At 48.3% G+C, this 13,697-nt stretch overlaps 1 protein-coding gene across 1 annotated transcript in view; it reads right to left on the bottom strand.

The window, feature by feature from the left end:
- Nucleotides 1-290: 290 nt before the first annotated feature.
- The window catches only part of LOC149354079 (protein ABHD1-like), a 37,935-nt gene continuing 24,528 nt past the window's right edge, over nt 291-13,697 (bottom strand). The window contains exons 5-6 of the mRNA XM_089575922.1: nt 5,371-5,493; nt 291-584 (exon numbers count right to left, since the gene is read on the bottom strand). Coding sequence (XP_089432048.1) covers nt 291-584; nt 5,371-5,493 — 417 coding nt within the window. The remainder of the gene's footprint in view (nt 585-5,370; nt 5,494-13,697) is intronic.

The raw sequence follows: 13,697 nt of genomic DNA on the forward strand, positions 1-13,697 counted from the left end.
TCTTTTTCGCTGAACCATGTTAATCCAAACATGAAGTAAAATTCAACGTATGAACCATGATATGTAAGCTCGGAGCAGTAGACGAACATGCTATATCTAATCTTCCCAGTGAATTCCATGAACAGAAAAAAAAAACATTAACAGACCTTGCTTGTGCCTCGAATGAAAGCGGCTATTGTTACAGCACGACCTGGTTAAACGACGCCTAGGGGGCAAGTGCGCTCCACAACGAGAAGCGCTGAGCAAGAAAAAGAACAATAACCTTCAAATCGTTGGACTTTGCCCGAGTTTTATGCCCTCGTGAAGGCGTCGTCCCCGAGGGTATGCAGCACCCGAATGCCACGCGCATTGACCACGTTGCGCAGTCCCACGGCTAAGGCGGCCACAAATCTTTCCACGTAGAAGGGCTGGCGGGGCAACAACCAGCCGTCCACGAACCCCATGTGGCCCCCGCGCGGTGTCACCACGGCGGCCAGCCAAGGAGAGTGTAGCACCTCGTCCTCGGGCAGGCTTCTCTCCGGGGTCAGCGAGTTGTCCGCCGACACGAGGAGGACCAGCGGTCGCCTCACCGTGCCCAGCTTTCCCTGCAATAAGATTCAATCTAGAGTTACTATAGGGTAGCCGTACAGCGTGCCTGTGGTTCTTCAGCTTTCAAGTGATCATCTCTTGGACTACAACTATACTTCGTAGACATCGTGGGAGGGAACAGCGATGTATCAGTACAAACTCGCCCAGTTATCCATCATACTTCGTAGATTCAGACTTCGCGCGGTCAGCCTTGATTCTATATCCCCTTTTCAGACACTTTTCCGTTCTGTCCCGATTCTCTTAGTGACGCCACCACGCAGCACGTCCTATGGGGTGGCCCTAGTGATTTATCACCCCGTCTTCGCTATCTTCAAGGAATGGGCTTCCAGCCACGCCGGATTGCTTACTGGGAACGCTGAGTGTGGCGACCACTCTCTACTGGCCTTCCAGTAATTCGGCGTTCATTATTACACTCGAACTTTTATAAGCCACCGCACATACTTGTTGTATCCTTTCTTGTTTCAGTTTCGTTTCTTTCAGTGTACATATCGCCATCGTCATTCAATATGATTTCCTATATAAGTGGCTTGACTGTGACGAATAAAGGGGAGTGTTTCTGCATACTGCGCTTGCGTGGTCCCGTGTCATGCGTCTGGTCTGAACCAGACACCACATATTGGCGACGAGGATGAACCGCCTACGGTGCAAGGCGACACGGAGCCCTTGCAGCCACGATCTCATCGGCGGCCAGGAGTAGCGCAAGAACGCCGGAGGTGCGCAAGAACGCCGGAGGTGCGCAAGAACGCCGGAGGTGCGCAAGAACGCCGGAGGTGCGCAAGAACGCCGGAGGTGCGCAAGAACGCCGGAGGTGCGCAAGAACGCCGGAGGTGCGCAAGAACGCCGGAGGTGCGCAAGAACGCCGGAGGTGCGCAAGAACGCCGGAGGTGCGCAAGAACGCCGGAGGTGCGCAAGAACGCCGGAGGTGCGCAAGAACGCCGGAGGTGCGCAAGAACGCCGGAGGTGCGCAAGAACGCCGGAGGTGCGCAAGAACGCCGGAGGTGCGCAAGAACGCCGGAGGTGCGCAAGAACGCCGGAGGTGCGCAAGAACGCCGGAGGTGCGCAAGAACGCCGGAGGTGCGCAAGAACGCCGGAGGTGCGCAAGAACGCCGGAGGAGCGCAAGAACGCAGGTAAGTGAAATTTGCTCACACCACATTATCAGTATCGGAGCCATGTCACTCGGGTGTTTCCCAGCACCGCCCCCTTTCTTGCCTGCACCCGGTGACCCGGCTGTGCCTTGGCAGCAGTGGAAACGCGTATTCCTGAATTTCCTGGAGGCCATTGGCGGCGATGAACTGAAGCCGAAGCGTTGCAAGGCAATTCTGCTAAACTCGCTCGGGGTTGAAGGCCAGCGAATATTCTACAGCATCCTTGCACAAGGAGCAGACGTGACTGCGGACGCCAAGGCCGGGGACAAGGAGGAAGAGGCGGACCAGTTCAAGGACGCGCTTGCTGCACTGGATACGCATTTCGCGAGCGCTACGAATGATTTGGTGGAGCGACGCCGGTTTCGCCAAAGACGACAACTGCCTGGTGAGACATTTCAAGCATTTACAAACAGTCTTCGGGACCTTGCGTCTACTTGCAATTTTGGCAGTGCTACCGATAGCATGATTCGAGACCAATTACTGGAAGGCACTTCGTCACGAACAACACGTGAACGCATGCTTTATGAAGGGTCTTCGCTTACATTGCAGCGTGCTGTTGACATCGGGAAGCAAATTGAGCAAACACAACAAGAGCTCGGGGAATTCGCGCATAGCACTGTGAACAAGATTCAAGATGTGCGAAAAAGGTCAGACGCTGAGCAAGGAAGTTGCTACAGGTGCGGCTCGTCATCGCATATGGCTAACTCGACTGCATGTCCGGCGAGGAACAAGCGTTGCCACTCTTGTGGAAAAATGGGTCACTTTTCAAGCATGTGCAAATCGAAGAAAAAGAAATATGCCGTTCGAAAGCCCGAGAAGGCCAACGCCGTCACGGTACTTCAAATCGGTGACCGTAATGCGTCGGCGAAAGATATTCGAGCCAACATTTCTATCGGGAAGATAATATTGTCGTTGATTGTCGACACAGGCGCTACGGTTTCTTTGCTCAGTGAAGAGCACTATCACAAATATCTAGCCGACACGTACTCATTACGACCGCCGACTGCCAATTTGTGCAACTATTCCGGAGAACAAATCAAGTTAAGCGGTTGCTTTCTTTCTGACGTATCTTACAAGGGAAACAGAGCCAGTGTGCTTTTTCATGTCACAACCAAGGGCACTTCGCTGCTGGGGCTTGATGCCGTTCGGAGCCTGGGAATCACTATCAACGGCTCAACCTTGAATTGCTGCCAGGTGACATGCCCTGATTCACTGCCTTCAGAATTTATGCACCAGTTTGCGCACTTCTTCACGGAACAGTTAGGGCATGTGAAAGGCTTTGTTCACCATGTTAACTGTCGTTCATCTGTGAAACCAGTCGTTGCGAAACTCCGACGCCTGCCGCTCACGCTACGGCAACAGGTATCGGTAGAGATACAACGCCTGCTGGCCGAAGATATAATTGAACCTGTCGACGCATCGGAGTGGATTTCACCGATCGTCGTCGTGAGGAAGGACACTTCAATTATGTTGTGTGTGGACCTACATGAAGTGAACAAGGCAGTAATTGCCGATGCTTTTCCTCTTCCGCATACAGAGGAATTACTTCATGAACTAGCTGGAGGAACGTGCTTCTCAAAGCTCGACTTAGCGTCGGCATACCACCAGCTAGAACTGACTCCGGAAAGTCGGGGACTAACCACCTTTATCACACACGAAGGATTGTTTCGTTTTAAGAGTGTGTTTTGGCCTTGCATCTGCCCCTTCAGCCTTTCAGAGAATGATGCAGCATATTTTGAAAGATTGTAAAGGCGTACTTTGTTACATTGATGATGTGATTGTGTGGGGCAAGACACGTGAGGAGCACCACAAGAATCTACACCAGGTGCTAAAACGCATTGGTGATTCAGGTTTGAAGCTCAACCAGAAATGCACATTTGCTGTTTCAGAACTATCCTTTTTGGGGCATACGGTGAGCTCAAAAGGTCTCACACCATTGCAGTCTAAGGTTGACGCTATTGTCAAAGTGCCTGCTCCTCACGATGTTGCCACTTTGAGGTCATTTTTGGGTCTCGCTGGTTACTATGCTCGGTTTGTGCCGCGATTTGCTGATCTCGTCGAGCCGCTTAGAAGGCTCCTGCGGTCTGGTCAACAGTTCACGTGGGATGATGCGGCTGAGCGTAGCTTCCAGCTTGTTAAGACAGCTTTGTCTTCAAGCCCAGTCATACAAATGTTTAACCCAGACCTTGATGTAATTGTTACGACAGATGCTTCTGATAAGGGTCTGGGAGCCGTTCTTCAGCAACGCGATGGTGACAGCGTACGCACGGTGGCCTTCGCATCACGTGCCCTGACTCCTGCTGAGCGGAAGTACTCCGCTGGGGAACGGGAGGCCCTTGCTTGTCTCTTCGCGTGCGAGCGCTGGCACGTCTACTTGTGGGGTAGAAAATTTTTGTTACGTACGGACCACCAGGCACTGGTGACGTTACTTTCAGCTGCCGGTACAGGACGCCGACCTTTGCGTATATCCAGATGGTCAGCTCGACTTTTGTACTATAACTTCGACGTAGAGTACCAAAAGGGATCGCAAAATGTCGTGGCCGATGCGCTTTCACGCCTACCTCTTGACTGTGATTCGCAGCAGACGATGCAGGAAGAAATTGTGTCCGTTGTATCAGAGTGCCTAACAAAGGAACGGCTGCAGGTGGCCACTGCTGCAGACAGCACACTGCAACCGTGAAACAAGCACACTGAAACAAGTGCTGAAGTTAATGAAGAAGTGGTTGCTCCTTTAGAGGATTCGGTGGAGCAACCTTTGCGTCGAAGCACTAGGGTACGCCGACCTGTAGAAAGATTTGGGTTTTCTTTACCTGAACAATAAGTGTTCAGTTCGTGTTATTTTGGTTGTTGTAAATTACTATGTTGTATTTTCAAGCGGGAGGCGATGTTGTATCCTTTCTTGTTTCAGTTTCGTTTCTTTCAGTGTACATATCGCCATCGTCATTCAATATGATTTCCTATATAAGTGGCTTGACTGTGACGAATAAAGGGGAGTGTTTCTGCATACTGCGCTTGCGTGATCCCGTGTCATGCGTCTGGTCTGAACCAGACACCACAATACTGTTACACTAAAAGTTGCTACCACTGTTCTTAAAATGCTGGAAAACTGTGTAGCTAACATAGTGGCCTGATATCCTGAGACATAGCATACCCTTCAGTATCGCCACGTTACGAACTAGCGCATATTGCTGGGATAGCAGCATATGAAGAATACTTCGCAAAGCTTCTGGCATTGTGCCTTGTTCATCGTTCTTTTCCTTAACAAGAGTCATTCCTGAGAAGAAAAATAGTCCCGACAGAGGGTAATCAGACTCGTCATCGACTGAAAAACCGCAGAAGAAAATTAGATTGTTTATCAACCCTAATTTCCTGAGGCCTGCTTTGGAAATTCCAGAACTACTCAAAGTAATAAGGTCAGTTCTGCCTGCTCCTCCCATGTGTATTATTTTGGCATGCAGTAGAAAGAATTTGTCCTCACTATTCTCTTTGCTTTCATTGCATGGATCCATAACTAGCATTTGGCTAAGGATTCAGACAGTGATGTTATGTACTGTGCTGAAGAAATGAGAAAAGAATTGAATTGAATTGAATTGCAATGAAAAGGGCGTAATTTGTTACTTCCTCCCCTGCACATACCTTCAGGGTGCACTTTTCATAGAAGTCCTCCACCGATCGGAAGCCGCAAGCCGGCGCAGCATAATGCTTGTGAAACGAAGCAAGTGTCCAACACCGGAACACTTCGTCGAAGCGGATTTTTTTCTGCGCAGAAAACATATTGTGCGGTCTAAGAGCACTCGTAAAGAATTGCGTCACACTGGCTGCAAAAAAAAAGGAAATCAATTCAGGTTAATCCTTTTTTAGAAGGAACATCTTGCGCTGTTGATGCCCAATGTGAAGCCCATGTTTTCGTAGACCTGATACATGTTGCTTAATCACGACTGAAAATTCACAGGTAAGCACAAATTATTCATTATGACTGGCGTTCGTTATTGAAAGCATGCTGGCTTACAGCAGCTCACAACGTTGCAGCGTTTTCCTGAGGTCGCATTGACAACAGGGCAGCCTCCTACGTTGGACAGCTAGCTGCCCAGGCGCCATTTGCGAAACGCGCCACCGAACGGACATATTCCTCCCAGTTTCTCATAGCCGTGCCACACCGGTAGATGAGGTGCCGCATTACTGCATGCCAATAATATTAACGCAACTGACAAGAATCACGCCAGCTAGTTCCAATATCCTAGACTGCGTTATGACTACTTCTCCCGATGTTGTCCATTCACTCAATTTTCTACTTGGTCTCAGTGACCACAGTACTACTCTCTTCTCGTTTGCAGGCATCGTGACTCGCTCCACGCCAGGGCCAAAGTTCATGCAAAATTACAAGAAGTCAGACTTCGTTTCGATAAATTGAGAACTCGGAATATTTTTGGATGGATACCTACCGAATTTTTTCTCACGCACTCTCGATGAGAACTGGCCTTTGTTTAAAAAAAAAGTCAATTCCCAAACAAATAAATACATACCCCTACGTGTAATATCGGGCAGACAGAGATCCCCGTGGTTCAACATTCCCTAAAACGGCTACTAAATACAAAAAGAGATTGTTTCGCAAGGCAAAATTTAGCAGTAGGCACGATGTCTGGGTTGCCTATCTGAGAGCTAAGTCTCTATACAATAGTGCAATGAAGAGCGCTAAACAAGAAATTTTTAAAAGATCCTGCCTTCCTTGCTGGTTACACATCCAAAAAAAATTCTGAAACATTATTAGTGGCTCAAAATCCTACATAACTTTATATGCGTGAAAACTGCGTTGTTATTCCTAGTGAAAAATGTTGTGATGCAGTTAATAAATTATTTTCAAATGTATTTTCGCGACTGCAGTCTGTTTCCCTGCCTCTTATTGATTACATGAATTTTCCTACAATGGACACTGTTCTAATTGAGTCGGATGGTGTGCAGAAGCTAATCAGGAACTCAAAACTCTCCGTCCTCAGGCGTAGACGGTATTAACTCGACGTTTTTGACGAATACCGATCTGTGGTCTTTCATAATCCTTTCTAAACTGCTTACTCAATTCTTGTATTCTTCAGTGTTACCAAACGATTGGAAGCTGGGCAAGGTGGTACCGTTACTTGAGTCTGGTGACGCGCTTTCACCCATTAACTGCAGACCACTTTCCTTAACTAGCGTTCCATGCAAAATCTTCCAACATATCAACTATTCCAACATGGTTAATATTCTTTAAAATAACTTATTCTCTACACCACATCAGCGTGAGTTTCGAAAATTTTTTTTTTCATTTGACTCACAGCTCATATCCTTCACTGATGACCTTGTTGCTGCCATAGACTGGATCCTACATCGACTGCATTTTCTAGATTTCTCCAAAGCGTTTGATTTGCTTAACTATCAATTACTTTTTTAGAAGCTTAGAAGGCTTAACAGTTATCCCAACCTTTTAGCATAGATCGAATATTTTCTGCTCAACAGAACACAGTTTGTATATGCCAATAACTGAGATTCTTCGCTCTCTCCAGTTTGCTCCGGTGTGCCCCTAGGTTCTGAGCTTGGACCATTACTTTTTCTCCTCTACTTTAACGACTTGCCTGACCACACTAATTCTTCAATTAGATTGTTCGCCGATGACTGCGTAATTTCCAGAAGGATCTCTTCTATCTCTGACTGCGCCCAACTTCATTCTCCCATTAACAGTATATCAGACTGGTATAACACCTCGAAAATGCGTGTTACACCCTCATCAGTGCAAACCAATGTGAGTTCCTCGGAACCTACCTTCTGTTTCTGTTGTCCTTTCTGACTACCATATCGAAGGTATTTCCCTAGAACACGTAACATATTACAAATCCCTAGGTGTTTACATAACCGACAATCTGTCCTGAGAAACACACATCTCACTTCATTTACAGCAACGCCAATAGCATGCTAGCATATTTAAGACAACATTTCACTGCGCCATCGTCCACCTTAAAACTTCTACTCTGTAAATAACTCGTACGCCCAAAACTGGAATATGCATGCCTGGTGTGGGATCCTGGTCTTGAATGTCACACTCAAAGTTGGAGTCTGTGCAAATTCGCAGTGGAATATTCATACTTCACAACTACGCACGTTTATCCAGCGTGTAAAATATGAATGCTACATTCAACCTTCCAGTACTTTCCTTACAAAGAAAAGTGTCTCACTTATCTCTCTTGCACAAAAAATATCATCACACTCACCATCTTAAAGTAGCGCTTCTCGCTAAAACCTGCATACACTTCATCCCGTAGAGACCACCCTCGTAAAGTAGGCAAACACTTATTTTCACTGATTTACTCCCAAGACAAGCAAGAAATGAAACCACCTGCGCCGCCGCGGTGGCTCAGCGGTTATGGTGCTCGGCTGCTGACCCAAAAGACGCGGGTTCGATCCCGGCCGCGGCGGCTGGAATTTCTTTGGAGGAGAAATTCTAGAGGCCCGTGTGCTGTGCGATGTCAGTGCACGTTAAAGAACCCCAGGTGGTCGAAATTTCCGGAGCCCTTCACTACGGCGTCTCTCATAGCCTTAGTCGCTTTGGGACGTTAAACCCCATAAACCAAACCAAACCGAAACCACCTGCCCACCTCATTTGCCACAATTACCGACTCTGTTTTCTTCAGATCTGTTCTTGAGGAATATCTTAACTCCCAGTAATCTGCAGTCTGCCGCGTTGTAGTTCCTCTTTTTTTGTATTTTTATGCATATGTTTTCCATGCATCCACTCTCTTCTGTAATGCCTGCAGGGGCCCTGAAGGTATTAAACAAATAAATAAATAAACATTCTCGGGCAAAAATTCTGAAAATTTGACAATTGTAGGATACTATTACGGAAATATTGAAACTCCATTATTCTTTCTTTAGAAGTGTTTCCATTGATCGCACCTAAAAGTTAAGACTGCCATAGAAAACCAATGGAGAACGCTTTAGACCATAGCCAGAACGGTAATAGAAAAAAGAAATTCAAGACATCCGTCGGGTGATATGAGGATGTATTGACTGCTGTAGTGCAATCTTACACTCTCTGAAAAAAAAATGCGTTGACCAACTGTTTCCCGCCCAAGAATACTTTTTTTTCAGAATTGTTGGATGTAACTACATCGTAGCGCAAGGTGCTTGGCGTTCTCGACAAAAAACAGCAACGCAGCGGACAGAAACAAAGAAACTGTCGTGTCAGCAGATATAAGCGCTCCTCCTTTCGAGTGTCTCGACACCAGGCACACTCGTGAAACGGCGGTTTCGATGCAGCTACTCGAAGTTCCACTGATGTACACCCCTTTATGTCACGACAGTACCGCAGGGCACACTTTCAAATCAGACTTTGTAGAGAACACAGTGATATTATTTTTAAAAAAATCTGGCGCCTTCTATTGTAAGGGAGTGCCAAGTAGAATTTCGATAATGGCTTCTTCCTCCACAGCGAGCTGCAGGAGCCGCGATCAGAACAGGGGATCATGCTTCCTAGCTTCATATTACGCACAAAAAGAAAGAAACACTACAGTCGTCCAGACACCTGTTTAGAGCGCTCGAGCGACGAGCTCGATTGTTGACGTTTGGCAGTCACGATGTAGCTTTTAAAATATGAATAATAAGTTCACAACCCTTATAATCTTGTTCTTATTTAGACTTCCGAGATGTCATAATGGTTTCATATTCAAGTCAGTTTAACTCCAAATAAGTGTTCGAGCCTGGCAAAAAGACATTCACGGCCGTTGGCGCAGTAGTGAAGCGCAAGACCATTTCTTCCGGATTTTATTTAACTTTACGTGCCTATGGGGATTATGGGTACGAAGAAACTTCGCTAGTCAACAAGTTTTAGTTACTTAACTCAGCAAGAAGCAAGTACTGCTACCTGAAATGCGCGCCAACCTGACTGGACACATAGAGACCTCGTCGTCAAAGAGACCTCGCTGTTTAAAGAGGAAGATTACCGCGGTTCCCTGCGTGGGTCAACCATCATTAAGTTTCTGATCCTGCGCGGAAAGCGCAGCGTTACATTATTCATTCAATGCCTAATTTTCATTGCCTAAACCATTTTCCTTCCATAGTTTTATAATAATGACGCCAGCGCTCGTGCAGACGGAACCTCCAATCAACAGGCCTTCTACAATGGTTGGGGCGCTGACTGCAAGATGCGCCATGTTTATTTAGCCCTTAAGGCTACGCGCAGACCTGATTTAGAAATAATGAATCTGTCCTTCGAACGTGGGATATGCTCAAAAGCGATTTCCTCTAAGTCACCACGACAGCACGTTATGCAAAGAGAAGGCTGACCTGCTTTTGAAGGCCCGAAATCAACTCCCTAACGACAGCGTGACGGTGTATGCCGAGGAAATGAAGAGACTCTTCCCATTTGTGGACTCAAGCATGTCGGAGGAGAGGAAGGTGAGCTTCCTAATGAAAGGGGTTAAATAGCAGCTGTTCACCGGCCTGGTTCAAAGTCCTCCAATGACTTTGTAAAGGAGCAACAGCATCGAAGCTAACTGCCACTGTGGAGGGACCCACGATGAATTTGGCAAAATCTCTACGCGAGATTATTCGATCCATAGTGCGAAAATAACTGGCGAAGCTCTTTCCGGTTTAGGGACAGCCTCAGGTTGCCACGCTTGCTGACGTTCGTGAGGAGGTCCAACAAGCTTTAGGCACGAGTGCACCACTACCCTGCCCAGCGCAGCCACACGCCCCAATCTCACCTACGCCGCCGTCACACGTCGTTTAATTCCGTCCCAGCCGAACCCACGTTACGACGCACCTGCCTCCACCGCTACACGCACTGAACTTCTCTAGCCGAACTCTCCCCAGCGCCTAGGAGGCAGCAGAACGCATGTCTGTAGAGCGCCAGACAATCAGCCGCTGTGCTACCACTGCGGTGAGGCTGGACATGCTTGGCGCCGCTGCCCATACAAGAATACTGGCCTTAGAGGATTCTCCTTCAGCTGTACTCGTCCGATCTGTGGAGAACGACCGCAGGAGATCGCGGATTACATCTCTCAAGCGGACTCTGTATAGCGTCCTTTGTCTCGATCACCATCTCCGTCGCTACAGTTCTTCAGGGCGACACCTGCAGTCTCGGAGTCCGCGTAGGAGAAACTAGATGCAGCGGCCTCTGGAGGTGCGGCTTCTCAACGACAAAATGTGCAAGATCCTACATTGTCACAAGACAATTCCCAACCAACGCCGTATTCCGTAGCCGTGCCCACGATTCATCTGCCGACGTACGTCAGAACTAGCCGATGTCCTTACGCACCCCTCTGTAGGCACGACGCCTTTCCTTGATGCCGGACTCCTTCGACGCACCACAGCCGAGAACGAATGCCTCGACATCCCCAAAGTAGGACACCATACACGGGCGACTTCTTTATTTCGGTTGACGGCGCCGATGTAACAGCGCTGGTGGATACCACCGCCGATTATTCTGTGCTCAGTGGACAATTCGCGGCGGCAGTAAAACAAGGTCACAACCGCTTAGGACGGCCCACAGATGTGTACTGCAGGGGGACATTTGATCTCATCTATGGGAACGTTCACGTCGAGGGTAACCGTGCTAGGCCAAACATTCCTGGCAACGTTCGTAGGGCTAGCCGAGGGTTCCCGGGACGTCAGACTCGGCATGGACTTTCTGACCGAAAACAGTGCCGTTATTGATCTGCAATTTCAGTGCATCTAGTTCTGCACTGAGAAAGCCATACCCGTCGATACTGTTCTCCTAGTGACGCTGCACATTCTAGACGAACACGTGACCATGCCTGCTCGTTCCAGTGTAATGGTAACCGTCGGCTCCAAGAACATACGGCAAATTTACGCTGTAGTGGAAAGCAAGCAGCTTTTGCTTCTGGTCAGAGGACTTTCCGTTACCAGGGCGGTTGTGTTCCTTGAAGATATCATGATCAAAGTTCGTCTCAGCAATTTAAAAAACGAACACCAACACCTTAACAAAGGGACGAATGTGGCTTCTATTGGCGCGCTTACTGAAAGTAGGTGTGTGCACAGTTTAACAACGCTTCAACTGAGCACGACACACTTCCTGGTGTTAAGTACGATATTAACCCAGCCCTGCCACTCGAGCAGCAAGACAAAGTGCGGTAACTGCTCACTCGCTACCGCGCTGCCTTCGCGTCGTCGCCACGCGTCGGGCGGACGCATGTTGCGAAATATCGGATTATTACAGATGAAAATGTCCCACCTCTCCGACAGTCACCTTATCGAGTGTCTACTAAAGAAAGTGAAAGAAATTCTCGCAAACGACATTATTCGCCCTTCTAGGAGCCCGTGGGTGGCACAGAGCGCGCTTGTGAAGAAGGACACCACCTTAGGATTTTGCGTTGACTACCGTCGGTTAAATCGCATCGCTAAGAAAGATGTGTATCCACTGCCCAGAATTGACGACGCCTTGGATCGCTTATGCAACACCAGGTATTTCTCCTCCACGAACCTGAAGTCTGCATATTGGCCAGTTGAGGTAGACGAAAGGGCCCGCGACAAGACGGCATTCATCACTCCAGGCGGGTTGTAATGGTATCAGGTGATGCCATTTGGTCTTTGTTCGGCACCCACGACTTTCCAAAGGCTCATGGACAATGTTCCTATGGATTATAAGTGGCAAATTTGTATGGGCTGCCTGGACGACGTCATCGTTTTCGCCCCGTTTTTCGAAGAGCACCTGCGTCGCCTCGAGGCGGTACTGCAGGCCTCAACATCATCAGGCTATGTCGTGAATCAAGAAGGGGTCCTTCCTTATCCCGAAAAAACATCCGCCAGTGCTCACTTTCTACCGCCGCGTGACCAGAAGGACATTCGTCGCTTCCTCGGGCTATGCGCGTATTACCGCCGCTTAGTGGTGAATTTCATTAAATTGCCTCACCCTTTACTAATCTGCCAAATGCGCATGTACCATTCAAGTGGGAACCACCGCACCAGAAAGCGTTTTAAGACACCCCCCGTGCTGGCGCACACTGATGAGCTTGCAGACACAAGGGTCCACACCGATGCGAGCAACGTTGGTTTGGGCGCTGTCCACGTTCACGTTTAGCGGGATAAACAACGTGTCATCGTCTATGCCAGCCGCGCACTCTCGAAGACAGAAGCCAACTACTATACCTCTGAAAAAGGATGCCTCGCCAACGTGTGGGCAGTTTCGAAGGTCAGACCTTACTTTTATGGCTGCTCTTTCAAAGTAGTTACCGATCGTCACGAACTATGCTGGCTAACCAACCTGAAGGATCCCTCCAGCCGGCTCACACGATGGAGCATTCGACTTACAAGAGTTCGATATTGCTTTCTTTAAAAATCCGGTCGCACACACGCAGACACCTACTACTTATATCGTACTCCCGTGCAAACAGCTCTGGACATCGGTGCTGACGACGAAGTTTTCCTGAATTTAATACACACCAACGATTACGCCGAGCATCAACGCGCCGACCCCGATCTCCGCGGCGTCATTCCTTATCTTGAAGGTGCCAGCCGCTGAGTTCCTATAGCCTTCAGGCGCGCTTTGTCGTCTCTCTATATGCATAACAGTGTTCTCTTTGAGAATAAATCCGCTGCCAACACTAGACCATACTTGCTGGTCGTCCCCGTGACCCCACGCAACAAAATTCTTCACGCCTTCCATGACGAATCAGCTTCCGGCCATCTTGGTGTGACTAGAACACAAGCCAGAATTCAAGACAAGCACTACTGCCTCGTCTGGGTCTCGATGTTGCATATTACTTCCGCGCTTGTCGGGACTGCCAGCACCGCAAGGTTCCGCCCGTGAAGCCAACCGGATTCCTCAAGCTCATTGAGCGACCTTCGCAAACATTTGAAGAACTAGTCAGAGGCTTTTGTCAAGACAACCTACAACTTGATACAGTACTTATCGGAAGTTCCCATAATGTGGGAGCATACCAGGAATTGAAAAACCGGCCGATCATAGCGATCTTTTC

This window comes from Amblyomma mixtum, chromosome 3 (genome assembly GCF_055824585.1).
Source record: "Amblyomma mixtum isolate Tamu chromosome 3, ASM5582458v1, whole genome shotgun sequence".
NCBI lineage: Eukaryota > Metazoa > Arthropoda > Arachnida > Ixodida > Ixodidae > Amblyomma > Amblyomma mixtum.